We start from the raw sequence: 25,341 nt of genomic DNA, 5'->3' as shown, positions 1-25,341 counted from the left end.
CAAAGGTATGGAAACATAACTATCTGGTGTGTAGATGAAGGAGGGAATCTTATAGGAAATATGTTGCTATGGCTCTGACCCCATTAGCAGAGAAGAAAAGTGTACTAATGATGAGAGTGCAACTATGCCGGAGTTTGAAAGATGACTTCTCACTCAGCTCACTCTTTTCCTACTAGTGACTCGTCACTGCTGTACAAAGGCCTCTTGATTCATCTGTCAAAATGGAAGGGAAAGCTCAGTGAATCAGGCTTGGAGGAGAAGAGGACTGTTATCCACACTCCCCCAGAAACAGAGATCTCCCTTTAGTGTTTCCCCCAGATGAGCTGGGAACCTGCCCACCAAAAGCACTTGCAGTTTGTGTACCGATTTGCAAATCCTTCTCGAAATTCTGACCTGTGCTGCACACAAGCAATTCTGTTCCCAGCGCAGCTTCTCTTTCCCACAGCAGCTATTAAGGCCTAACATCCTGCAGATTTGTGTTAAATACTTGAATAACTCTTTAAAGGTCTATGCCTGTTTGCAGCAATCTTCAAAATAAATGCTAAGGAATTGGGGGAAAAAAAGTGATATTTTAATATCACGGGATGCCTGGTAGCTGTTAGAGAACCAAAGGACAGCTGAGTTAGCACTTCTTACTTTTTACAATTAAAAATTGATTCTAAGGCTCCTATAGATACACAGCACTGGCCAGTTGTGATTGTTTTTTTCAGTCTCATATGTCAGGTAATCCTGTTAGCAGACATGAGAAAACACTGCAGAGATAGGAATCCAATTTGTGGAATTACAAGTAGAGAAAACATCTGATAAAGAAGAAATCTAGTGAAATCATTCAGCCATAGAAATAGAATATGACAGAAAAGGACTTTGAGATGGACATTAAGTCCATTTGGCTGAAACAAAGAAAGGAATACTTTTCCCTGGCGTGCACTAATATTTCAGAAGAATTGTTGGTTTTGCTTTGAATCAGAGGCATACGTCTTACAAGAAATTCTGAAAATCCTTTCCTTGAGACACTTTATGATGCTGGCTCCCTGTGACCTCCTATTCATCTCCTTCCCATCACCAGGAGACAGCTGAAGGGAAATGAGATCTTACCTGTGATTCACTGGAAACTATAACCTGAAGACAGTTTAGCATTTAAATATAACTGTGAAACTTCAGGTTTCACAACTTCTTTTCTCAATTCCGTTAGGAATAGAATTAATTAAAATTCAAGAAGTAGCCTCCAGGATGAGGTTTGAAAGACATCACACATTGACATAAGTGCATTTTACAAAGAACTCAGCATCTGACCTCTGCCAGCAACAGGCCTATACATTTCTAGAAATGGGCACCAGAGCAAAGCAAAGATTTTCATGCCAGTTCCAAGGCTGGTAGCTACACTCACTGTGATTCTATGCTCTCATTGGTATTAGAGGTAGCTGGATCCTAGGCTTTCTGGACAACCCTGAATGTGGAAAGTGCTCTCAGAAGAACTCTGGAATGATGTTTTGCTGAAAGATCACTGGGCATTTCCTTGACCTCTTGATTATGCTGGATAACGAACATCTAAATAGCTAAATAAATACAGAATATCAAAATAAAGTATATATATTTTCATGCTAAGATCTGTGTTCTCTCTATATCAGACTCTAGAAGAAAAACCTCCACAGTGTGAAACTTAACTAAAAGCTTGGGTTAGTAGCTCCATCTCAATGGGCACATTTAGCAGTAAACCTGCTCATGTCCCAGTCAAGTAGAATCTGCCTAAGACACATCTTAAAATATAAGCAGCAGATCAAACATCTATGTGATACCAGTTGGAATGACAGTGTAGTCAGGGCATGCAGGCACGAAATAGCCTCTTGCTTGGTTCCTGCACTGTAGCCTTAATTCTAATAAAGACAGACATTCCTAGCACCCACATCTGTGGCTACATTATCCGGGGGTGAGGCAGTCATGAGACTATGTTGATTGTAAAAAATTCTGCAGCTCAGATCAGGCTTGCAATGAGCTGCAAGAGGGGCTTCAGACCAGCATGTGAAGGCTTCCATGAAGTCTGGGTCTGGCTGGAGGCTTGCAGATCAAGAAAATGTGCTTCCTTCTTATCTGTACTAACAGCTGCAGAGTGAACGCTCCCACTATTTGGAGCTGAGAAAAGTAAGAGAAATAGTCTATGGATGGATGGGGGTGAAATAGGGCCAGGAGATAACTGTACATGTGTATGGTGTTTTCTCCCCTCTGCATGCAAGCTGCATGCACACAGTGGCATTACAAGACGGTTGCTTCCAGAGGGAGGGAGAAGAAACTGAGGCCAAATATTATGCAAGAAGTTCCTGCCTCCTGCACACATCAAAGAACAAGGCCTTTAAACTCTTGCCAGTCCTTCTAAAAGTCTCAGCCACTTCTTCAGTCTGCAGTCATCAGATTCAACGCGATAGCTTGAAAGGAAAGGGGAAAAGCAAACAGTTTTGCCAAGCCTTGGTAGAAAAACACATTGATTCCAGCCAACACTCAGCTTTTCCAGTACACTATGGCTAGTATCATGCCTGCAAAGCTTTTCGTAGGAAAGATGACTCCACCTGTTGTAAGAAATGTTCACAGGAAGATGCTGTGAAAGTGTAAGCACGAGGAGTTCTGGGAGATTTGCAGCAGCACCAGGAGTGCTACTCACAGTAACAAATTTATCTCAGACACTCCGTCATGCTATAGGTTGGTTTTACCAAAACACTTGCTGTCTAAGAGGCTTGCCAGGAACAGTTTAAATCCAAGGAAAAATCAACATGTGGCACCAGCTGCTGCTCCCCTGGTGGGGTCCCAATGGGTCTCAATCTTTCTCCAGGAGTTAGACAGCAACACATCCCTCAGGTTTTGCAGCCTCCTTCCTGTGCCAGAAGTTGGGTGAGAACTGATCGGTAAAACTGAGCAGAAGCAAAGGTCTTTTTGTCACAAGAAAGGCTGCAAGGCAATTAAAATTAGATGTATACTGATTTTATGTTCAGGATTACAGTATCTAAAAGCCAATGTTTTTTAATAGAGGAGAAAAAATGCAGCTTTAGTATTCTCATAGGAAAAATAATGCTAGTAAAGAAAGAAAAAGGAAGCAGCAGAAACTTTAGAAACAGACTGTAGGGTGGAAACCATACTACTCACTTACAAGTGAGCCCAATTCTTTCCAGCGGTCTTTCAACACCATGAATGTCCTTTTCCTCTTCCATACTTCCGAGATCCCCTCCAAGTCACTGGACATAGCGCTGCTTAACCAGAACCGAGCACAGGAACAGCTGAAGCTCAGGCTTTCAGGCTTTTACAGTGTTAGAGGGCTTTTGTTCAGGAGAATCTTTGAATAGCATACATTCCAACATCTTAATCTTCAATTTAAAGCTACAAAGGTTGGGGGCACGTACTGAGAGAGTTCTGCTGGTGTGCGCTGGAATCTCAGGTTATTTTCCGTCTGAATGGAATAAAAGAAAGTTTCACTGTCTCCTTGGCAGCTGTCCAGGAATCCTCTGGGCAGACTGTAGTGGTCCCACGTCCCACTGTGAAAGGATCCAGCTCCTCATTGTCCTCAGCAAAAGCCCTGCAGAGGACGGCCTCTGTGGGGCTCAGTCAGAGACTGGCAAACCCACAAGGGCATGTGGCAGCTTGCACAGCACAGATACAGATTCAGGGCCACGCAGATGCACCTCTAATTGAGCGGTGATAATGTCGGTGAATTAGAGTTCATGTCCCATTGGCGGCAGACTGGGTGGCTGGTGGTTTTGGTAACATTGCAAGGTTTTCAGCAGTCAGCCAAGAGCTCTCTGGTACACTGCCAATGCAGCCACTTTTGGCAGCAGAACTAAAGGCATGAGAACTTTTCTTTGGCAGTAAAATTAGTTACTCTAAGCTTTCACTTGAAGAGCTCCGCTTATGGGACTGAACTGAGCACTGAAGCTTTTTCCATTGAGTCATGCTTCGAAACACATGGAAGGCACAGAAATTTTCTGCTCTTGACTGTGGCAACTGCTTTCTACTAACAATGGCTGTAGCAGAAGAAACTATCAGTTCAAGTCATTATGCAGGTTAGACTCCTCTCATTAACAGTTTTCCAGATCATCTGGGAGACAGTCCAGGGCAGGTCAGCAAGTCTTGACTGGAGTACTAATTAATAACCAAGATATAGCTATTATTGAATGTGTTTATATTCATGAATGTTAGAACTTTTCCATTCTCAATTATCTATAGACAATTACCTACAGACAAATTAATTTGGTCCTGTGTGGAGCCAGAAGTTGGACTCAATGATCCTTATAGGTCCCTTCCAACTCAAGGTATTCTATGATTCTGTCATTTAAATGTAACAGCCACCAAATGGAATAGGTAACTAATATAAACTGGTTATAATAATAATGGCTTCGCAGTGATCAAATGCACTGAGGAATGGGAGACACAGCTATTTTTTATGTCTTTGAACAGCCTCCTCTTCTCTATTACAATGGCGGAGTCAGTTGTCTTTACTTTCTGGTGCCATGTCATTAGCAGAAGGCTGCAAGGTTTTAAGTATATTTATAGATCAAAGTCAAAAGCCAAACACATTTACAGTTTGTTTTATTTTCTGCTGTTGAATTTAAGAGTTGCCCTTTAACAGAAGACATCTAGGGTTGTTAATTTAATGCTAGACTCATCCAGTTTATTACTGACAATTGTTCACTAATGTGACTTATTTTCTTGTAGAGAAACAAGGTCTGTAAAGGAATAAAAAAACCCCAAATGCTGAAATGGAGTCAGTCTCAGAGATGAAAGAGTTCAGGAAGAGCTTAACACAAACATCACTGCAGCATTCAGCTTCTTTAAATTCTGCACATGACTGACGATAATGCATAAAACATGCCAGCAAGCATTTACCTCATTCTCTGTTGAATCAGGAGCAAAGGTCCTGTTTCATTACAAATGATCTGCATAAATCTGTTTTGCCTAAACTCTCAGCTCCCCCTTTTTAAAGAGGATCAGGTCTCTGATCCAGTTCATAGCACCACAGCAGATAGCTGGGCTAAAATTAAAAAACAAAAAAAAGAAGATGTGAAGAACAATACAGTATTACCATGAGACACTTTGTTCTGTGAAAATATAGCATTACTTGAAGATAATGCTCATGTCTGTTTAGCAGGAGAGGGTACTCTTTATAGCCTGATTCAGATATCACCTGATCTATAAAGTGAAGGGCAGAAATCTGTTTTTAATATGCAGCTCCAAGTCCAAAGTAATTTTGCAGTTTTAATGAAGAAGCCTTCATTTTGTACAAGTGGGAGAGTCCATACTAAGAGCTATGCTCCAGACAGTCCTATCTTTATTGCTTCCTTGCAGCCCTTTGAAAAGCAGAGCCACCCGAGTTTCAGTGCTGGCTGAGACCCTAGCTTTGGTGGTGCTGGGAGTGTTTCAAGCCAGTTCAGTGGTCTGATGTGCCTGAGACATGTGCACCCCGGCTCTTCTGGGTTATTGAGTTTGCAGCGCTCAGAGATTCTCTGATACTTTCCTCTGGTGTTTGCCAGCAACTCTTTGTGAAGGTACTCTTTACAAATACCATAAATTACAATTTTCTTTTTCTGGGATTGCTTATCTTTGGATAACTTGTATGCATTTTCAACCAGCTCCCACTATAGCTTGGCAAGAGCGTCCACGGGTTTCTGATATGGATTTGTCACGCTTCCTCACCTGGAATACCAGGTGAGAAGTATAGATTATTCATTTCTAATACATATCCTGCACCTATGTGCGTTATTGTAAAGACTCTGAGGTAATTTCAACCTTGGAATCCCTTAAATATGTTGTGAGGCAGTGCCCAAGAGTAAAAGTGCTCCTTTTTTAGCAAGGTAGAAAACAACTGAGAGACTGACAAGACAAGAACTTTTAAATTGTCTTTGCTCAAGATCTTCTGCATTATGATTTGGTTCTACTGGCAAATAAACTAGAGAAAAGAAACAAAAGCATTACAATTTCATGTGCCAATGTCTTTCCAGTGTTGTACCTTCCTCTTCCTCAAACACAAAAGCTACACAGGGCTCTTTTCTTGTGTATTACATCTCATGGTTAAGTTTGACTTAAAGCAAAATTGGCTTCATGTTCATGCTCACAACCATATCCTTCCAAGCAAGAAAAAGGTGATATCCAGGTGGTCTGCCAAGATTCACTGTGAAGACTCAGAGAAGAGAGGATACTGCCTGTCGTGTCCTCACCTCATCTCCTGGTTAAAAGCCAGTGTAAAGAGAAAGGGAATGCACAAGTAGAGCATTATTGCATTTACATTCGTGTTCGACTGGCACCATCTAAGAACACTTCTGGTTGAATTAATGTATTACCAGCACCTGCTGAATAATCAAGTTAAGCTCTGAATTCAGAAAAAAATGGTTAAGGAGACATTGTAGCTAGCTGACCTGAGTTAACCAGTGCTGGAATCTTGATCCCTAGGTGCAGCCAGTGAAAGCAGCAAGTCAGGAAAAGCAAGTAGCTGTCAGAAATATTAGACCTTAAAGGAAAACCTTCAAGAAAGGCTGCCCAGGGATATTTAAAGCTATATGTGTAAACAAAGACTTGTGTAGATCATTTACGAAGTGAGCCTGGGAACATAAAACAATAGGTCATTTGTGGAGCAATATTTTTGGAGTCCACTCCCTCTCCTTTTTCTCACAACAGTCAGCTGTAAAAGTTTAATGTGATTGAATGCTCTGGTCAGGTCACCTTTCAAAGAGCTCAACTGCTCTTATTACAATGATCATTATCTTCAAAGTCTCATAATTTCCTTCCCATTTAGAAAGGAAGTCTTTATGATATAATAATACATAGAAGGTGATTTTCCTCAAAGTATAGGAAAACATGCATTCTAGTAGAGATCACTACTGCTATTAGAAATATCCTTCATAAATGAGAAAAGAGATGTAGAAAGTTATCAAACAGTAAAGTTCAGACCTTCTTCATACAGTGAGGCTCTTCAGGTAGAAGTTTAGAGCAGTAAACAGATTTTATGACTGAGATTGAACCACCTAGTAAGTTGACCCGCAAACAAGCATTTTTCTGCAGGCAGACAGACCTAGTAGCACAGAGGGAACGTTACAGAAGGGCTTTGGGTGCTCACAAAGCAGCTAAGTGTACTGTCATCAGAGTCCTAGAGCTACAAGACATTGCAAGATTCTCCAAGGTGAGGTTTAAGGGTGAAGGTCTCAGTCACTGACTTTCACATCCTCATTAGAAGTTAGAACTGTGTATAAATCAGGTTTATAAACCTCATAGTAAAGACGGACTACCAGAAACATATATAGAAATAAAGAGACAATTAACACCTTATTTATAGAGTTAAAATAGTTCAGATGCTAGCCTCAGGGTTAGACCACTCTTTTTCAAACCTAATATTTGCAACACTTGACAAGCAAGGAAAAAAATAGCAAAACAAACAAGCATAAAAAAAAAACCAGAAAAATCAAGAAGTGCTGTGGGATACCAAAGGCAGCACAGGGAAGGGACTGCACCTATAGTGGCTAAAAGCAGTGATACCCAGATCTGTGCAGCTAATCTGGCATCAGCAGTCTGAGGTCACAAGAAAGTGTGAGAGAAATAAGGAGTGGAGCTCAGCTTTGGCCAGCAATTGCCCATTTGCAGCAAACTGAAAGTGCTCGTGCCCTTTGGAAATTCATTAGAGAAGGGGAAAATGTAATATAAGAAAAATAACGGAAAAATATATTGCTCAGACACCTCAATGTGTAGGACTCTCCTCTCATCACTCAGGAAGTTGGAGTCTTAGGGTAAGTATAACAGAAGTGTGCAGCTATACACTGAAAGAGTCCAAGAATGTGAAACAAAGCAAGAATGAGTAAAAAGCACAAGGCACATGTGCTTTTAAGAGAAGCCAGAACAAAGTGTTAGAGACAGGTATAATAAAGATCAAGATAAATAGCTAATCAGCCAAGATTTGGGCAGGCCATGTCACAGTTAGGGTACAGCAGTTCTATTTACTCTTCTACTTGCTTTTTTTGCCTTTATTAATCAGGCTGTTTATCTGACTCTCCACTGGTTCACAGTCCAAAGAAAGCTCAGGTGACACACTAACTGCTAGTCACATCTGGATCTACACTGGATCTGGATCTACACTGGAGGAAACACAAGTTTTTTCACTCCCAACAGAGTTTCTTTTGGTGTTGTTGGCTCATTCTTCCTTACAGTAGTTGTCCTTTATCCAGTCACTGCTGTAATTTCCAAAGGCCAAACTCTCCTCTGCATACCCCCAGCACACCCACATAATGTCTCTGTTAGCCAGCATTAATGCCAGTTGCTCCAGCACTTGCACCTCACGCAGCCACTTGATGAACTTCGTGCTTAATCACTGAAGATCGTTTACCCAATCTGTATTTTAATTAGCAGCAAACGTAATACTGGACTGCTGCTAACTAAACACAGCAAAAGAAACTGTACCAGTAACCTAAATCCCAATTACCCTTTATGTATGAGTGTATGGTACACGGATGCATGGACAAGGCATGCTCACTCTGCCGTTTGTTGCCCAGGAAGCTCTGCACTCATTAACTGCCTGACACACACAGAGAGTGTGCACTCACGCTGCAGACATTGCTCACATCATTAGTCTGTTTCACGCTTCATTTCTCCCTGTAAAGCACTTAGAGGTTTCACAGTCTGCGAATCCTCCTTTAAAGATATTGCAGATCTCTTCTGCAGGCCTTTGAGGAGCTAATGAGCAAGATGTCTCTAGTTTATTAATCAGCTCCTTATCAGACACACTCTGCAGCTCCCTACTAGTTCAGCTGCTCAGCTCCAGTAATTAGACAACACACGTTTCAGTCTTTCACAGCAGTGCTACAGACAGAAAGTTTCACTGTTCCAGGACACAACAACTATAGTATTTCTGGGAATTTTAGACAGATCTTGAATGACTAATAGAGATACCCTGCTTTCTATATTATTCATGCAGATCCCTGTTCTAGGACACACTCACCCATCAACACATAACATCAGCAGTGCCATAGCATCCAGATGTTATCTTTATTTGCCTCACCCAGACTAACAGTCAAAAAGCACGTATTCATGCTCAGTTTGATTCAGAATGCAAGTAATGTGGGTAGTGTTACTTTTCAGACAACAGTCCTTCTCAAACAGCAGCAAAATCCAACAACATATGCAGTCTGTGCTTTATGCAGTAAAAGCCATATGTGTATGTTCAAAATGCCAGTTTTTATTAGCAACCAATAGCTTGTGCACTCACCAATTTCACCAGGTAAATATCTCACATGCAGAAATCTGTAGATCATGAAAAGTTGACTTTTTTTTTCCCCAGTACTTAAGTCAACAATATTCATCACAAATATTGTGCAGTGATACAACTAGAAGGGAGAAAAAATCTCTTAAACTCAGCTTAGGTAGATATATTCATTTCTAAAATATTTCTATGAAATATTGAATAGTATTCATTACAAACGGTCTCCAAGTCCAGCACTCATCCCACAGCTAACTAGCCTGTCTGTTCATTTGTGTTGCAAAGGCATTCATTGATGCCAAGCTGTGGTTCCATCCATCTCCACACAACCAAGCATTATTAAGGTTTGCTGCACACAGCCAGGCTTAAGAGGACAAGCTGCTCCTAAGCAGAGCCATTGCAACTGCATGTTAACATTTGAAAATTGTAAAAAAAAAACAACATGATTTTTCCTTTCCCAAAAGACAAAGAGAAGTGATACCACTGCCCAACTGCCCAGGCTATTATGAACTATGCATACACTGGCAAATACGTTGACTCCACAGCAGGCCTGCCATGTGTATGTGTACAGACACAGCTGACCAGATCTCAGGTCCCTGTCACCTGGCTCCAAATACACCCTCAGGGCTGTAAGCTAGGAAGGGCATAGGATATGCCCTCACAGGGATGCTTGGCCTGATCTAGATGGCTGAGGGATTCAGGGCTAACATGAACCACAGAGTACTCTTATCCCAAAGTGTAGACAGCCACAGTCTCTATCAGTCAGTTCAACTACAACTGCATCCCAGAAAAGTGGGCTATAAGAGAGAGTAAATGCTTTTTCTGAAACAAGTGCAAGTCTAGTAGCTCATTCTGAGGCTTATGACCTCACAGTCATAAGCAGTCAACCTTCAGATCTCACAGTTTCATTTCTGGGCTCTGACCTCCTGGTCCTCTGGGTTGTCAACTTTCATACCTTCCAGACTCTCTAGCATCTAGTCCAAGCTTACAGCCACTTGGTTACTTGGCTCCTATACTTTTAATCCTGTTAGTTAGCTTGTCCATCTTCATCTATAATCTATAATCTAGAGATTTATGCTAGCATAAGTGCCCACACAACGCACACTGCAGTCTCTCCAGTTGCTGGCACACAGCCCCTGTGGTCATTGGCCCAATCATGGCCCCAAATCTGCCAGTGTTGAAGCAGCATTTGAATTTTGGGTGGTCCTGAGTGGAGCCAGGAAGTGGATTCGATGATCCTTGTGTGTTTCTTCCAACTTGGGATATTCTGTGATTATATGATTTCTAGAGGTGGGTGTGAGCTTTTTGGAGATGGAGACCACCACTTCCCATTACTGACTGTCATAATCTGCTCACTGTTGAACCTTTTTGATGATCTTTAAGGTTCCTTCCAACACAAATGATTCTATCATTTTTCTTGTGGTGAAAGACTCCACAATTCATAAGCATAAACTGCTGCTAGACCAGTTGATAATGTGAAACATCTAGAATACTCAGGAGAATCTGCAGAACCCTTCTAGAAAATCTTATGTGTTCTGGTTAAGAATTCTATTTCACTTAAAATTAGAAAAAAAACAACCACAACCAAACAACTGGACAAATAAGTTAATGCACAATATAAGTGTTTCAAAATTACATCTGAAGAAGGTGGATGGAAGGTTTCTTCTTGCATTTTTAATAATGTACTTTCTTTTGTCTGCCAGCTGCTGTTCTGACTTCTCTTTATTCTGAACATAATAGGAACATAGTTCCAGACCTGTCCTACCTCACTTCACTCTATCGAAGTACCATATTATTATGCAATAGTCTACCAGAACAGAATATGGAATCCATTTTATTGAAGAAGCATGGGTAGGGTCACCTTGTATAATTTAATACAGAAAGTTATCAGATTCACCTGGTGAACTTTCATGGAAATTAATGGATAATTTCTCAGCATGGATTATCACTTCATTACTTAATATAGTGGTGATTATTTTTCTCTAAATATTATTTCTCTAATAAAAATTCCAAACACACTCATGCAATTCAGTGAACTGCAATGAATTTATTTTTCAGCATCACCTACTTGAAGTGCTTTTTACTCATGGCTGTGACCCTCATACTCTCAGTGCCAGGTCTCTCACATTCATTGTCATTGCCTTCTGCTTCTTTTAGGATGTCCTTTGGTTCAAATGTTGTTCTGAATGGCAGAATAAAATCTGCTTGTCCCGGGGACAGGTTAGGAAAGGTTGCATCAATATATTTTTGAAAAGCTTGTCTTGTTGCTTGTATTTCAGTTTCCAGGCTGTCCTTCCAAGCTCTCATCCTTTCCAGTTTTTGTTCAAGAGCCTTTACCTGGCCTTCAGCTGTTCTCAGCGTAATCATCACCTTTTCCAGTTCATCAAGATGTACAGTCTTCAATTCTTTCATCTGTTTTTCCATTTCAATCTGATTCTCTTTTTGTTTGATACTCAGGGCAACGTTCATCTCATTACATTTGCCTTTGTTTAATTGCTCTACAGTCTTACGATATAGTTCCTCAGCTAACATGCTTTCTTCTTTGAGCTGCTCTATGTGCTTTCTATTTGAAAAAGGAGAAAATCATGGTATGGAACACCTGCTATTAAAGATTATAAAAATTAAAACAATTTATCTATTCCAAAAACCCTTCTTATTCAACTACAAATGTACATGAAATCAAGACTTACATAGGACCTCTGTAACAAAACTGAGTAATAAAAGAAGGCCACTGATGACACAGAGGAGGGTAGCTGGGTATCCAACCACAGAAGATTCTGCTTCTCCAAGGATTTCCAGTGATATTTTGATGATGATTGTTTCCAGATGAAAAAATGTAATTTAAAGCATTAATACTTCATGCTTCATCCAGGTCTCTCTTTAGGCTGACATTTAAGAACACGCTCATTTTCAAACAGACTTTGAACAACTCTGCTCCCAAGTAAAAATGCAGTCTTGAAATGAAACATAGGAACTGATTTTTAAACTGCAGATTCATCTGTAATTTTTTTGAAGTTGTACTGAGAACATCTTTGTTTCATCAGGTCAGTAATAAAACACGGAATTTATAACACAAAACTTTATGGGGCTGCTCACCGGAGCCGGCTGAGGGACATGTAAGGAATGATAGATCAGGCACCACTAAGGCTACAGAGCCAAAGAGTTGAATGTAGAGAAGACAATTTCTGCCCTCTGTTATTTTTCCCTCCACTGCTTATCTATGTGAATAACTTATCCTACACCCTACAGATCTCCTCATAGACAATTTTTTTTTTTCCAGTTTTGCAGAGATGTCTTTCATGGCACAGCAGGCCCGTGAGCCCGTTTTTCCAGTAACTGCACATCAGTCACAAAAAGCAAAACTTTTGGATCCCTGATTTGATCTATGGTACTTGCATTCAGGAACAAAACAGGTTTTACTTCTGTACGTGGAGTCAGTGAGGGAACTCAGGACTTTTACTGGTCCCTTGACATTTCCAATAGCTTTTTTCTGAAGAGTCTTCCCCTAGAAGATCTGCCACATTGACATAAAGGTCATTTTCTCTAGCACAGCACATTTACCAGCCAAGACAGGAAAGCACTAGGAGTACCTGTGCTGCATGGCCGCCTCACTCAGTGCCACCTCCCTCTCCTGCTTCCTGGCTTCGGCCACGGCTTGCATCTTCTCCTTGGCACACTCCAGCAGGGCACACTGGAGCTTGTGAGCCATGTGCTGCTCTGTGGCTTCAGTCTCTCTCCTCTTCTCCTCCTCCATGTACTCCTTCATCTCTGCCTTTGCCTTCCTCACCACTTCCTAAGCAAGGTTAAAATTAGATGTGAGCAGCAGTTACTATTTATTGTTTAGTCATCTTCAGGCAAAGCCCAGCAGAACAACAGCCTTCAGGAAAACATTACAGGGCAATACAATGATTCGTTGTAAGGTTATAGGTTAAGAATGGCCAGAGCTTAGTCAGCAGCTCAGGACTGTGGTGTAACAGAGGGAACTGTTTTCATCAGCTGGGAATTTTACACAGGGGTATTCACAAACTAACACACTGCAATATGTACACTGCAAATATAAAAATTCTGGAGCTGTTTTTAAAATGTAACTAAAATCCTGGTATCTTTATGACTGCCTGATGCCAATTCAGGCAGTGAAAACTGCTGTTTCAGTACCATGCTATCCACAGGTAGCATGTCCTCTGCTTCCATGCAGCTCTCCTCACAACACCAGGTCCATTGGGTGTCTTCCTAAGACCTTGCTTTGTATTACTTAGAGATTCTCTGCATCTTTCATCACCAGTAAACAGGGCACTGAACTAATCTTATCCTTAAAAGCATCATTCCACATCCATACAACATTCCATGTTTTATGCTTAAGACACTAAACATTCCCTGATATACTTTCTTCACAAGCTCACATGGCTGGTGACATGGTTCAGAGTGAGATGAAGTCTGGTCCTCGCTATGCTTGTCACCAAGATACTGCATGGTTTGGTAAATAAAGGTGTGAACAACACTATTCTTAGGTGGTCTGGATGGACATACACACACGTGGAATATCAGACAACTCAACCTATACCAATACACATCTGTTGACATCTACAGGCCAAATCCCTGTCAGATACAACAACCCAGGAAAGCAGCTCAGCCCACCTAACTCTCTGCCCAATGACCTACGATGCTTTGCCATCATTCACATTTTTGTGGATACTGGTTGTTTGTCTACTGCTAAGAAGTGGAGCGGAAAAATACTAGGGGCTGCCTACAAGAAGCCCAGGTAAAGCCATTGATGCAGAAAGGCAGCTCTGAGGCCATCAGCTGAAAGCAGTTGTCCTGTGTAGTTATTCCACACATGAAAGAATTTCCATCACTCACTCAGCGAGAGGCATTGTTGGCTGCCACTGTTTGCTCAGATAGATGTTGAGTAAATGTTCTGCCTCTCCAAGCTCCAAATGTTCACCTCTCCAAGCTACAAGGAGCTAGCTCACATAAAATGAACTGCAAGAAAGATGGACTACAAAACATGAAACGTGTCCTCACCTCAGTTATAACTGCTTTTTCTTTTGTTTCAGCTGTAGAATTCTCTCTCTGCTCCCAAATCACTGGAGCCAATTTTTTCCCACGCAAATAATATGTATTCAAACCCCGAGCGCTGAGTTCTACAGAGATGTATAACAAGCTTATGGTATGTAATTGAATGGTTAAACACGAGGAACTGAGCTTCTGCCAGCTATTGTCAGCAGATGCTGTGACAGCAAAAGACAGAGCTCCCTTGAAAAGTAGCTCCATAAAATGAAGTGAGCTCTGCCAGAAACTTAAGACCACTATAAACTTCGCTGCTTTTCTTCTTGAAATGCCAAGCACAGTGCTGTGACAGCCTGCAGTACAAACAGCCAGCTATTTAGTATCTTGTATGCAACAAAATACCCAAGCAAACACTCAGGCAACTCCCTGTGGGCACCCCATCGGCTGATGGAAGGCAGTGCCAGCAGTATGCAGCCTGCTAACACAGAGCAGGGAGTAGGGAACTCTGCTGCCTTCCCCTCTCCTCACACAAATCTCTGGATCTTCTCCCAGATATCCAAACAGCCATGTAAAGTATGTGCTAAGTGTGTATAGAAATACAAAGCTGCAGTTGGCGTGCCTTATTTAGAAATACACATAATGCTGGCAGTTTTCCTTCTCCTCTGCTGCATCATTTAGACTCCAGGTTCAGTACATCAGATTCAGTACATTTCCAGCTTTGATGTACACATTAGAAGAGATTTAAATTTAAGCCTGTGTTTAACTGACTTTAAGAAGTGCACCTAATCAGCTTAAGTGGCTGGCTCAATGAGGGCCTTACAGCCAACTTCCAACAAGGTCCACAAACTTGATTCAATAAAAAAACAAAGCGAGATGTGGTGAAAGCAAACTAAAAATCCAGCTAGCTGAGAGCTGGAGTTCACAAATGAATGAAGGTCCTGGATATCTCAAACATAAGAAAAATAACACATTTTTAACACAGACTGACATTCTAAGGTGTTAAAAAGATAATTCCACCATATTTCCCATGTAAAGAGAGCAAACTGTTCCATACCCTTATTTCCTTCTCAAATTTTAGTTTAAGGTCTTGTACAATCACACTGTAGTTAGCAGTTGCCTCCGTGAGAGCTTTATCCACTGCATCTTCTTTGTACTGTTCAGCCTTTAAAACAGATTATTATATAAACATAGCTGCTTATTATTAACATACTATTAAGACAAAGCAGAAATCATGTAATTGATTGTTTTGCATTTTCTATTTTAAAAAATCAAGGCAAATTAATTTAAACCGCATGGTAAAATGCATTTTGTTCCCTTTGATAATTTAATCAACAGCAATTCCTGTTAAGAATGTGCTCAATACAATAGCACTGAGCTGCCAGAGTACTAACCACTATCTATATACATTTGACATGAAGGGCAGTTTCAGAATCTTACACAGCACTACAGGGAACAGCTCTACTAGCCAATAACTCTTGCATGCTTTAGAGGCGGTTTTCTGGCCAGAGGTAAAATTTGTTGCGGGTTCAAAGTAGGCTTTGTTGAGATCTGAAACTGTGGAAATATGCGCACACAGAAATACGTGCACTCAAAAAGCTGAACAAGGAATGAGCAGAAATTAATAACAGCTTTGTTGCCGTAACCTCTAAGTTGCTTATTAATTATTCCAAAGAATCATCACAGTTTCAATGACAGTAGTATAAGATAACTTACCTGAGACCAAAGCTCAGCTTTCATTTTCTCAATGCGCTCTTGTATCTCTGCTTCCTTCCTTTCACGCTCCTCTTGTTGAATGCTTGCACCAATCTCTGTACAACCAACGAAAGAAAGAGGATCACACACAGCAAATAACCAGAATGCTGAAAACTCTGCCTTCTCCTCTCACTGCTTTGTTTGGTTCTACAGCTAAGTTAAACATTAAAAGGCTAAAACCCATGCAGTTTAATTTCACATACATTTAGTAGGTAAGCATTTGGTAGCTTAGGTGGTTCCACGAATGCAATAATACAAGTCGGTCTTCAAAAAAGGGCCTTATGGAATTAGGAGAGTCCTGGCTCAGAACTTAAGCATAATTAAATCTGCTTCCTGAAGGTGCAAATTTTAACATTCCAAAGCTGAGGAAGATTCTCAGATGCCTTCATGCTGCTCTTGGAGCACACAAGAAATAATGGTGCGGTTTTTTAGGTATTTGGAACAGAGCACACACATACAAAAAAACTCCTTTGCCTTTGGGGCTGCTGGACCCAAGGAAGGCCCAGGGCAGTGGTGCAGGAGCACAACTAATCCCTTCTGGAAAGAAGGAGTGGAGCAGCAAGAATTGAACCATGCTGCTGCCCTGAGCGTAGGATGGGCTTTGCTCCCTTTGTCAGCACAGTGGGGAGTCTAAATAAGATATCAGCACCACCATCTCCTCCTAGTCATAAAAGCAAGCAGGCAGCCCTGCTTGTTGAGGTCAGTCTTCAGCACCTAGGGTTGCCCAGAAGAGAAGATGCTGGAGAGAGGTGGATAAAGTTGACTTCCTGCAATGCAAAACCCCACCTCAAAAAGAGGACTTCAGATCCTCCCCCTTTCCTACTCAGCGTTGCCTAAGCATTGCCTTGGATCCCATTCTCCACGCTTGGCAGGGTTGAAGAGTCACATATTCTTACCCTAAGTTATTAAGAAAGCAAAAAAGGACCAGAGCTTTCAAACAGCCAGTACAGGGCTGAAATCTCCCTCTTTCAATCTTCCACTCCAATCTTCCCCATCCACTTTACAGGTGGGCAGAGTTCTTTCATGGAGCTAACATGAAGTACTTGGAAAAGGGCAGAAGAATGAGACAAGGAGTCATCTGATTTAAATTAGCAAAATAAACATAAGTCCAACAATGTGGAAATCTGAACAAGAAGCACGTTGTGCCCTGGCTGCATAGCTTTTCCCCAGTTCATTATACTAGGCAGTAACAAGAAATAAGTTTAAAAAGAGTTCCTATAGCTTTCTGGACATGCTTTATATTGTATATGTCAATGCAGTTGCCTCCTGAGACATACCCAGCATTCACCCCATTCCTCTCAGCCCACTGACAATCTCCTGCTTGTTTAAAATAGAAACCAAACACACTCCTATTGCAACATGTGTTAATTAAAATTCACAACACAATTTCCACAAAACTTTATACCAGTGATCAGAAAGCTCTATGATAATTAGGCATAGCTTATAAAGATTCTTCAGGCTTGTGTCAGATCCTCACACATAGGAATGCGACCATATGTTTTCCTTCATCTTTGAGGTTACAATTCTGCTATGCCAGAAAAACCAACCCTCAGCTTTGGAGTGTTCCTACCAGCATGCTGTATCTTTCTTTGGAGCAGTTTGTCAGATGCTTAGCTCTTTCCTACAGTTAATGTGGTGAATATGCTTCTTCTTTAACTTGAGTTCATGTTTAAGTTGTGCTATGTGTAACACAGACATAACACTGAGGTTTAGGATGATAACTCTGCTAAAATAGCAGGATGAAAGACTCTTTTTGTTCATAATCCTATCAGTAGCAAAGGAAAAATCGGTTTTGACTGAAATAAGGCTTGAACTTGGCTCAAGTGATGGTCAACAACCAGACTCAGGTATGAGAAGGTGGGATTCAGGATGCAGCAGCCTAGCTGTAGAAGAATGAGGGAATGTTGCAAACGTCAGCCAAGTGAGCCTTACAAAACGTTTGCTAAGACTTACAGCTAATTGTGCTGCACACTTCACTGTGCACAAATCTGAATGTCTTCATGCACCACAGGACAGCTGACCCTGCCTCCCTCTGAATATGCAGGATCTAAGTGTATTCAGAAGGTTGCTGCAGTTTTCTTACCAAGACAGTCTTCTTGAGTCTTGGATATAGAAGCACTTTGAGTTTTCCTAATTCTCAGGGTGTGAAACAAGGCTTTCAGAAACAAACTCACCCAGTATATCACGATGAGTGTAGTACCGTGTCCTGAAAGGTTTGTACTCCCGAATCCGATCAAAAGTAGCGTTAGAAGGTGGCGGCGGAATTATTTTTGAACATACAGCACAGCAAACAAAGGAATCCAAATCTGTGCTTCTGATCATTGTGGTGTGCTAGTACTTGTCTGCAGCACGGTTACTGAACTGTCAGAACTCTACTCTGGATAGTTCTCTTGCTTGCAGGCTAAATCTTATTATTGCTACAAAAAAAAAAAACAACAAACAAACATGCAAGCCAGAGATGAGTGGGAAGCCACTGATTTCTACCAAGTTATTGGAAACGTTTTCCCTCAGATTACATTCGCATGCTGCCAGCTCAGTAACACACAGAAGATGCAGGCAGATGAGAGAGGTCTGTGTGAAGTGACCCCTTCCAGCCCTGGTACAGCCCCCCGCATAGCAACTGTTACCAGGTGGGACTCTGTGCTCACAGAGCTTGCCTAGTAATAATAGTTCAGCAGCGGCACAGCAGGCTTTGGCTTTGTAGTGCAACTTTTTGTTGCTGGATGTCAACAATTTCCATTCAAACCCTGTACTCGGAGGAGATTTTAGGAGCAGAACAATAGCTACTGCTTCAGATGTCTGAATCACGGCGTTCTGTTGCTGCTATTGGTAAAGATGGGAAAGTCAGCACTGAAGATACGGGACAGGCAAAGAGCTGAAAAAGCCTCTGCATGGAAAATCATTCTGACTCAGTTCCTGTCAAGTCAGCTATCGTCCATTGTAAATATTTATTACCGTACTGAAAATGAGATTGAGGGAAACAGGGCAAAAGAAACTGTCTCAGTGCTGTTTGCTTATCCTCCAGGTGCACCAAGGGAGCGGTGCATTCCACGTGAACAAACTTTACTACTAATGTAGTTCTCCTTGGGTGTATTTTTTTATTTAAATCCCAATTCACACATCACTGTTATGTGTATGAATCAGGCAACTAAAATGGCAAATGCCAGTATTAATACTATAGCGACCATTAATTGGGTACATTCTTCTCTGCATTTGCACTGCTTTATCTCCTAATTATGTATCATTTTTGTAGCATTAAGGAAGTCACTTATATGCAAATAAATATGGAGAAGATACTTACAAGTCTCAACATTCACTCCTCCAGTCTGGGCACCATCAGCCTCGCACCCTTCTTCACTTCCTTTCCCCCCATAACTTCCAGATCGATACTCACTCCACAAAATGCAGGTCAAAATTTAAGAACTCAAATCCCATATTTTTCCCAAATATGTGAAAATGGGACAGAATGGGCTTCCTCACTTCCAATCATCTGCATGTAGAAGGATCAAAGTGTGTATTTTCAGTGGTGAGTGGAGACAGGACAAAGGGAAACGGCCGGAAACTGCAGCATAGCAAATGTGGGCAAGAACTTCTTTACGGTGAGGTGACGGAGCACTGGAACAGGCTGCCCAGGGAGGTGGTGGAGTCTCCTTCTCTGGAGATGTTCAAGACCTGCCTGGATGCCGACCTGTGCGACCTGCTGTAGGGAACCTGCTTTGGCAGGGGGGTTGGACTCGATCTCTGGAGGCCCCTTCCAACCCCTACAATTCTGTGATTCTGTGATTTAAAAAGCTTACAGAAAAGCTACAGAAGATCATTTTTTGTGGCATTTGTAATCATTTAGTTAAGTTCATGCTAACATACAAGACTGACTCGTTAATGGCTAGCATCCTGTGTAGCCCTTCTTTCAAGACTAACTCTAATGACCCATCACCTCCTACTTAAAAAGAAAAAATGTTCTGCAGGATACACAGAGCATCTGATGGCTCTGAGTATTCAATTTACCTAGAAATTCTTTCACCAACCAAAAGGCAAGCCCTCTCCTTACCTGCATGCTTTTGGATCAGCACTAGGCCCTTGCTGCAGGCTCCCAGAGGGCAATACATTTTAAAGGCTTTCTAATGCTTTTCTATAGCTCACTTCCCCTCTCATGAAGGAGGCAGTTAAGCAAAGTCCAGCCAAATTTAGCATACAGCCAATTACAAAACAGGACAGGAGAAAAATCAGAGGTTCAGAAGAAAGGATTTAGATGGAGATACAGAGAAATTCTATAGTGATTTTGCTGTCTGTAGTCTGTCACCTTTTTGCTATCTTCAATATTTTTTGATCCAAAACTAACTCCCAGAGTAGCAAAGCAGATGCCATTCACATGCCTTTCTTCCTTGGCACAACTGAATCCACCTTGGCCAGAAGGGGGTTAGCAAGGAGGTGTCTCAACTTCTTGGGTTTCCTTGAAGATAGTGTAAATATGAAGAGCTGAATGGGAAAAAAATGAACCACATCAGTAGCAAGGGTTTGAGGTAGAAACAGGCCCTGGTATGCAGCACCCACCACACATTCTGGTGTGCCAGAAGTGTCGGACGCAGACATAGCTGAGGAAGCACTGGGTAAGGCCTCAGTGCTGGAACAGGCAAGAACCCACTCGCACAGCTTGCTCAAAGCAAAGTGAAGCTGGAAGGCTTATGTGGGCCCACCTCCTGCACTAAGGAAATGTCACAACTACCTCCCTCCAGCCACTCCCACAGGGCACCATCTGATAATGATCTTCATCAGATATTCTCACCTTAAAATTACTTTTACTTGCAACCCTGTAATGATCAACTTTCAAAAGATCAAAAGTCCAACGTTTTCTTTTCACACAATGCATTATGTACTCCACTTTAAATAATCCCTGTTTTCACTTAGTGAAAGCGAAGAGGAAAATGAGTTGAACCACGTGAATTTCCCAGGCATTTACCAGTCTAGACATACTACAGAGATCACAGACAAAAATCAATTTTATGTTTGTATGTATCTTAATTACAATTTATTTGTACAGCCATGGTATTTTATAATGGAACTTATACTGGATTAAAAGGCACAAGAGAGACTTAACCATGATTTTAACAGACAGAGGAAAAATAGTTTTCAGCCTTGAGAAGTTCTGCGGCTGATTAGCTTATTTCCTTCCTTATGTCATCAGTCCCACTTGGAAGTTTTTCTCCTCGTATATCTGGACCCCTCACTGTCAACTGCTTCATAGAGATCCTTTTTATTCTCTACTGTCGCATGCAAATAACCAAGGTAGGCCACGCAGAGGGTAATTGCTACGAGTCCAAATGCCATCACAGGTTTGTTCTGACAAAAAAACCAAAAACAACAGTGCGCGTTTTTAGTCAAAATATTTTTTCATCCATCATAAACATTACATTCTTTAATCTTAGCTTACAAAGTGAAGAGTGAACTATTGCGATATCAGAACTCGCCACTGCCTTCCTTTAGACTGACCTAAATGAGTTTGATAAACAGCAAGAAGGAGACATGATTTTCTGGAAGCAAAAACAATTCTCTCTAAGAAGGAGGCCTCTGTCTTTTGCAGGTTGCAAATGCTCCTTGAGCATGAATATCTGGCCACAGCCAAATATTGCAGGTTACTACTACAAGTTTCAAACAGAAATTATCTGGATATTCCGCTGAAACAATGTGCTCTGCTCCTGCCAAGTGGCATTCATTTTATTTCCCTATAAGAGATCACTTATCATCACCACAAAAGCCACCTTTATTATGTCCACAAGATTTCATCTTGTCTTACTGACACCACTGGATTCTGCAAGTGCAAATAAAGGCAGAGTATCATCAACTTAATTATAAAAGCAAATGCTGTAGGCAAAGAATATTGGCCAATACATTTAAAATACATTGCTATCCTCTTAAAAGCCTTTTTAAAGTACTCTGCCACGTCACCATCTTTCATTATATTTAAAAAAAACCCAAAACATTCCATATAAGAAATAGTTAAATATCGCCTCTTTTTACAATACTTTTATATTAACTTTTGAGGTATTTTTATAACGCTTTGAGTGTTAGGCTTGCATTTTATGATTTGGACCATTTCAAATATGAAAGAGAACTCCTGTTACTTAACCTGTCAAATTACAAGTGATCACAAATTTCACTCTGGAAGTGACTTGGTACAAAACAACCAGTCAATGTAATTGTCTGATTTCAGTGAAATGAAAGTTGTAATAAACGATGTTAAGCTCTGGGCTCGTGACAACCAGAGTAGAAAAAAAGCAAAAAAAAATTTCGTTATGTTAGAGGGTTTGCATAACAAGAAACTAAGATAATGCACACCAAATTGCAATTGTTGTTTTAAAGCAAACTAAACATATTTAGTTTCTCTCAGCAAGAGCTTCTTACAGGTTTAATGAAAAGCTCCGGGTTCACAGCTCGGAACAGAGTGGTTGTCCGGGCAGCCCTCAGTCCCGGATTTCTCTCTTTGGGCATTTCATTTTCATTTGGAGTTTTGCTGGAAGACATTTCAACTGATGATGAATATTTCCTAAAAACAGAATTAAGTATACATATATGAAATGAACTAAAAGAAGTACATTCACAGAACATGCACTCAGCTTGTCTTCCAGCTCAGCCTTCACTTAGTGCATGCACTACCGACTGACCTGGCTGTTACCTCCAGCTGAAGCACACTGACTTGCAATCAAATCTGATTAACTTTCACATTTTGCATCCTAAAACACACTGTGTGAGATGCTCATATTGCAAATGCCTTTCCACTTGTAACAGGCCTGTATTTTTATTTACGTATTTTTATTTTTTAGGATAATGCTTTCGCTGCCTGTGGACCACTACCTGAAAAAGCACTGCCACACCAAGCAGTCAGTACACATTCTTTCTATCTTTTTTAACCTTACACGTGACGGACCAGCCTTCGTCCCTCAGTGGTGCGGTCACCACCACCACCCGAAGGCTCCAGTCTCATTTTCACACACAAGAGCACGAGGGATGGATGCCGAAGGACAGCTGAGCTACGGCAAGAAGCTGTAAGGCAGCCCAGCAGGCACAGGGCGCTGAGGCCGCCTCGCTCCGCGACCCACAGGGATGTCGCACACGGGAGAGGCCTTTCGGCTGCGGCAGGCTCCAGAGAGGAAACCCCGCAAGGAGCGAGGCCCGGGAGCGCCGCCTCAGCTGCTCCCTCACAGCGGAGAGCGACCGTCAGCGCTCCCGACCAACGGGCGCCGCTCCGCACGCGCGCTCCCTCCTCTACCCCCTCCCCCGCCGCTACTCACCCCGCGCTCTTGACGGGGCCTGACCCCTGGGGGAGGGCAAACAGGAGGGGCGGGGCGGACCTCAGCGATGGCGCCCCCTCGTGGCCGGAGGCCGCCGGAGCGGGGGCGGGATGAAGAGGGGAGGGCCGGGACGCCATCTGCTCGTCGCCGAGCTATTGTTGTGGCGGCATATGCTGCACAGCTGATTCCCCGTACCATTGAGTAGGGGGAAAAAGACACTTCTGAGTGTGGGTTGCTGCTTTCGTTTGTTTGGGTGCTTGTGTAATTGAAAGTAGTTATACCCAGGTTTAGTGCAGGACACATCTGCATTTGTCCCCCGAGTCACTGACGCCTTCCACGCGGGGACGGGAAACGCCTTACATCGCCGCCCTGAGCAGCGTCCTCCCTCCTCGGCACCTCTTCCCAACCGTTCGTGTCATTCGCCGACCGCAGCCACGCGGATAAAGCTTTTGCCGCAGGGCCAGCCTGCGTGACAGTGACATTTTCCAGGCGGTGGTAGGATGGGTTTATACCAGAAAATGCCTGCTTGAGAATGCAGCCACTTTGCTGAAGGAAAGGGGTAAACGCTGTTAGGCTGCTGATCGCTCGCCACGATGCAGATCAGTGAAGAAAAGCTGGGGCTGCGCGCTGTTTCCAGTTCTGCTTCCCGACTGTGGGAAGTGCCTGATTTACCCTCTGTGACGATACTCTGTTGGTGTCTGAGCCAAAAGGATGTTGAAAATCTCAGTCCATCAGTGCTTATAAAGTTGTCCGGAATCTTTTTATGGATGGCGTTCTTTAAAGGATAGAACTGTAAACATCTCTGGTATCTCGGAGTCTTTACAAGTCAGCCCTCATCTTATTATCCGAGTATCTCTCCTGAAAAGTAAACACACACACACGCACAGATCTTCCTTTTCGAAGCCTAGGGCTGTAACCGAGCTTTATTTTCCTTTCAAACGAATTCCTCTGGGATTCCGCATTCAGTATCGCGCTGCACGCTGTGACCATTCAGAACCTAACAGCAGCTCCTGCTTCTCGTGGGACTCACATCCCCTCGCTGTTCGAGCCGCCGAAGAGTCTCGGCGGAGAACAGAACCGATCTGACAGCGTAAGCCGCAGACGCGGTTGGCATGCAACAGCCAACCTAACGCAGCGCCGGGAGCAGCGGCGCGCCGCCGCATCTTTGCTGATTCACCTCACAGCTCCCGCTTATTTCAAGCGCCGCACAAAGCGAGGGCTTTGAGCTGTCTTCAGAATGAGGACAGGACGCCTCGAGCTACCGATAAGCTTATCCTTATTTTAGACGAACACGGTTACAGATCGCAAAAGGAAATCTTTTTTTGCAAGCGGAGCAGAATGGCCGTGTTGAGGAAATAAATGCAGAAGAAGAAATAAACAGGTCTCCAGCGAGGCAGAGGTGCCGCTGAGAGCTGTCTGTGTGTTTGCTGCTCGACTCGTGAAGGTCTCAAGAGTCCTTCTGCCACTTTGCAGCTGCTAGCACTCATTCGCATCCTCTCGTTGAAAGAGGGCAGTTTTCAGACAACGGGACTTGTCAGGAACCTACCGCTGATGAACCGAAGTAGTTTTAAGGCAGTATATGTGTTAGAAACGAAAATCTATTAAAGCACATCTTTTGTGTTTCATAGCATTGTGTACATGCCTTTTAAAATGATGGTTAACAGCTTTGTCTTGAAAAGACAGAAAAATCACCCAGCCGTGCTTTGCAGCCCAGACTAAAGCAGTTGTTTTTCTGCAAATACCGATCAAGCTTAATTTTTATTATTATTATTATTATTATTATTTTTGTCTGAGTCCATTATGGAAGAGAAAATACACCTTGGCAATGCTTTCATTAATGAGTGTACAAACTGTTTCCAGTTGAGAACACAATGATACAAAAACATGGAGCATCCCCTTTGGAAGGCAAAAGCCAGTTTCTCCTGTAAAGAAAGAGCAGAGAAGTGTCTGCAGCACTGGGTTTTCCCTATTGTCCACTGCTTGCTCTGCTATAGGCACCTTTCATTCTGGAGTCAGGGAGCACAGCTCCTGGGAAGACTCCAGAGGTAGGAACTTGAGAGGTCTGACAGAAAGAATGCG

At 42.3% G+C, this 25,341-nt stretch overlaps 2 protein-coding genes across 3 annotated transcripts; both read right to left on the bottom strand.

Moving 5' to 3' along the window:
- Positions 1 to 8,159: 8,159 nt before the first annotated feature.
- CUNH6orf163 (chromosome unknown C6orf163 homolog) lies at positions 8,160 to 18,332 on the bottom strand. The gene is made up of 5 exons (XM_052694325.1): positions 18,151 to 18,332; positions 15,938 to 16,032; positions 15,279 to 15,386; positions 12,808 to 13,010; positions 8,160 to 11,780 (listed from the first exon to the last, which is right to left on the bottom strand). Exons 1-5 carry the CDS (start codon positions 18,296 to 18,298, stop codon positions 11,282 to 11,284), a joined length of 1,053 nt encoding a protein of 350 aa, XP_052550285.1. The 5' UTR covers positions 18,299 to 18,332; the 3' UTR covers positions 8,160 to 11,281.
- A 2,640-nt stretch (positions 18,333 to 20,972) lies between these two features.
- On the bottom strand, positions 20,973 to 23,327 carry SMIM8 (small integral membrane protein 8). Of its 2 annotated transcripts, none has more exons than XM_052694308.1 (3): positions 23,263 to 23,327; positions 22,376 to 22,517; positions 20,973 to 21,313 (listed from the first exon to the last, which is right to left on the bottom strand). In XM_052694308.1, the coding sequence occupies exons 2-3, from the start codon at positions 22,493 to 22,495 to the stop codon at positions 21,155 to 21,157; spliced, it is 279 nt and encodes a 92-aa protein (XP_052550268.1). In that variant the 5' UTR covers positions 22,496 to 22,517; positions 23,263 to 23,327; the 3' UTR covers positions 20,973 to 21,154. The 2 variants fall into 2 exon arrangements, with proteins under 2 accessions (XP_052550268.1, XP_052550276.1); XM_052694316.1 differs by lacking the exon at positions 23,263 to 23,327 and adding an exon at positions 22,888 to 23,252.
- Positions 23,328 to 25,341: the final 2,014 nt, after the last annotated feature.

Source organism: Tympanuchus pallidicinctus, unplaced genomic scaffold, assembly GCF_026119805.1.
Source record: "Tympanuchus pallidicinctus isolate F22 unplaced genomic scaffold, pur_lepc_1.0 scaffold1, whole genome shotgun sequence".
In the NCBI taxonomy this organism is placed as follows: domain Eukaryota; kingdom Metazoa; phylum Chordata; class Aves; order Galliformes; family Phasianidae; genus Tympanuchus; species Tympanuchus pallidicinctus.
Note: the sequence above shows the minus strand (reverse complement) of the source record. Positions and strands in the feature narration are given on the sequence as shown.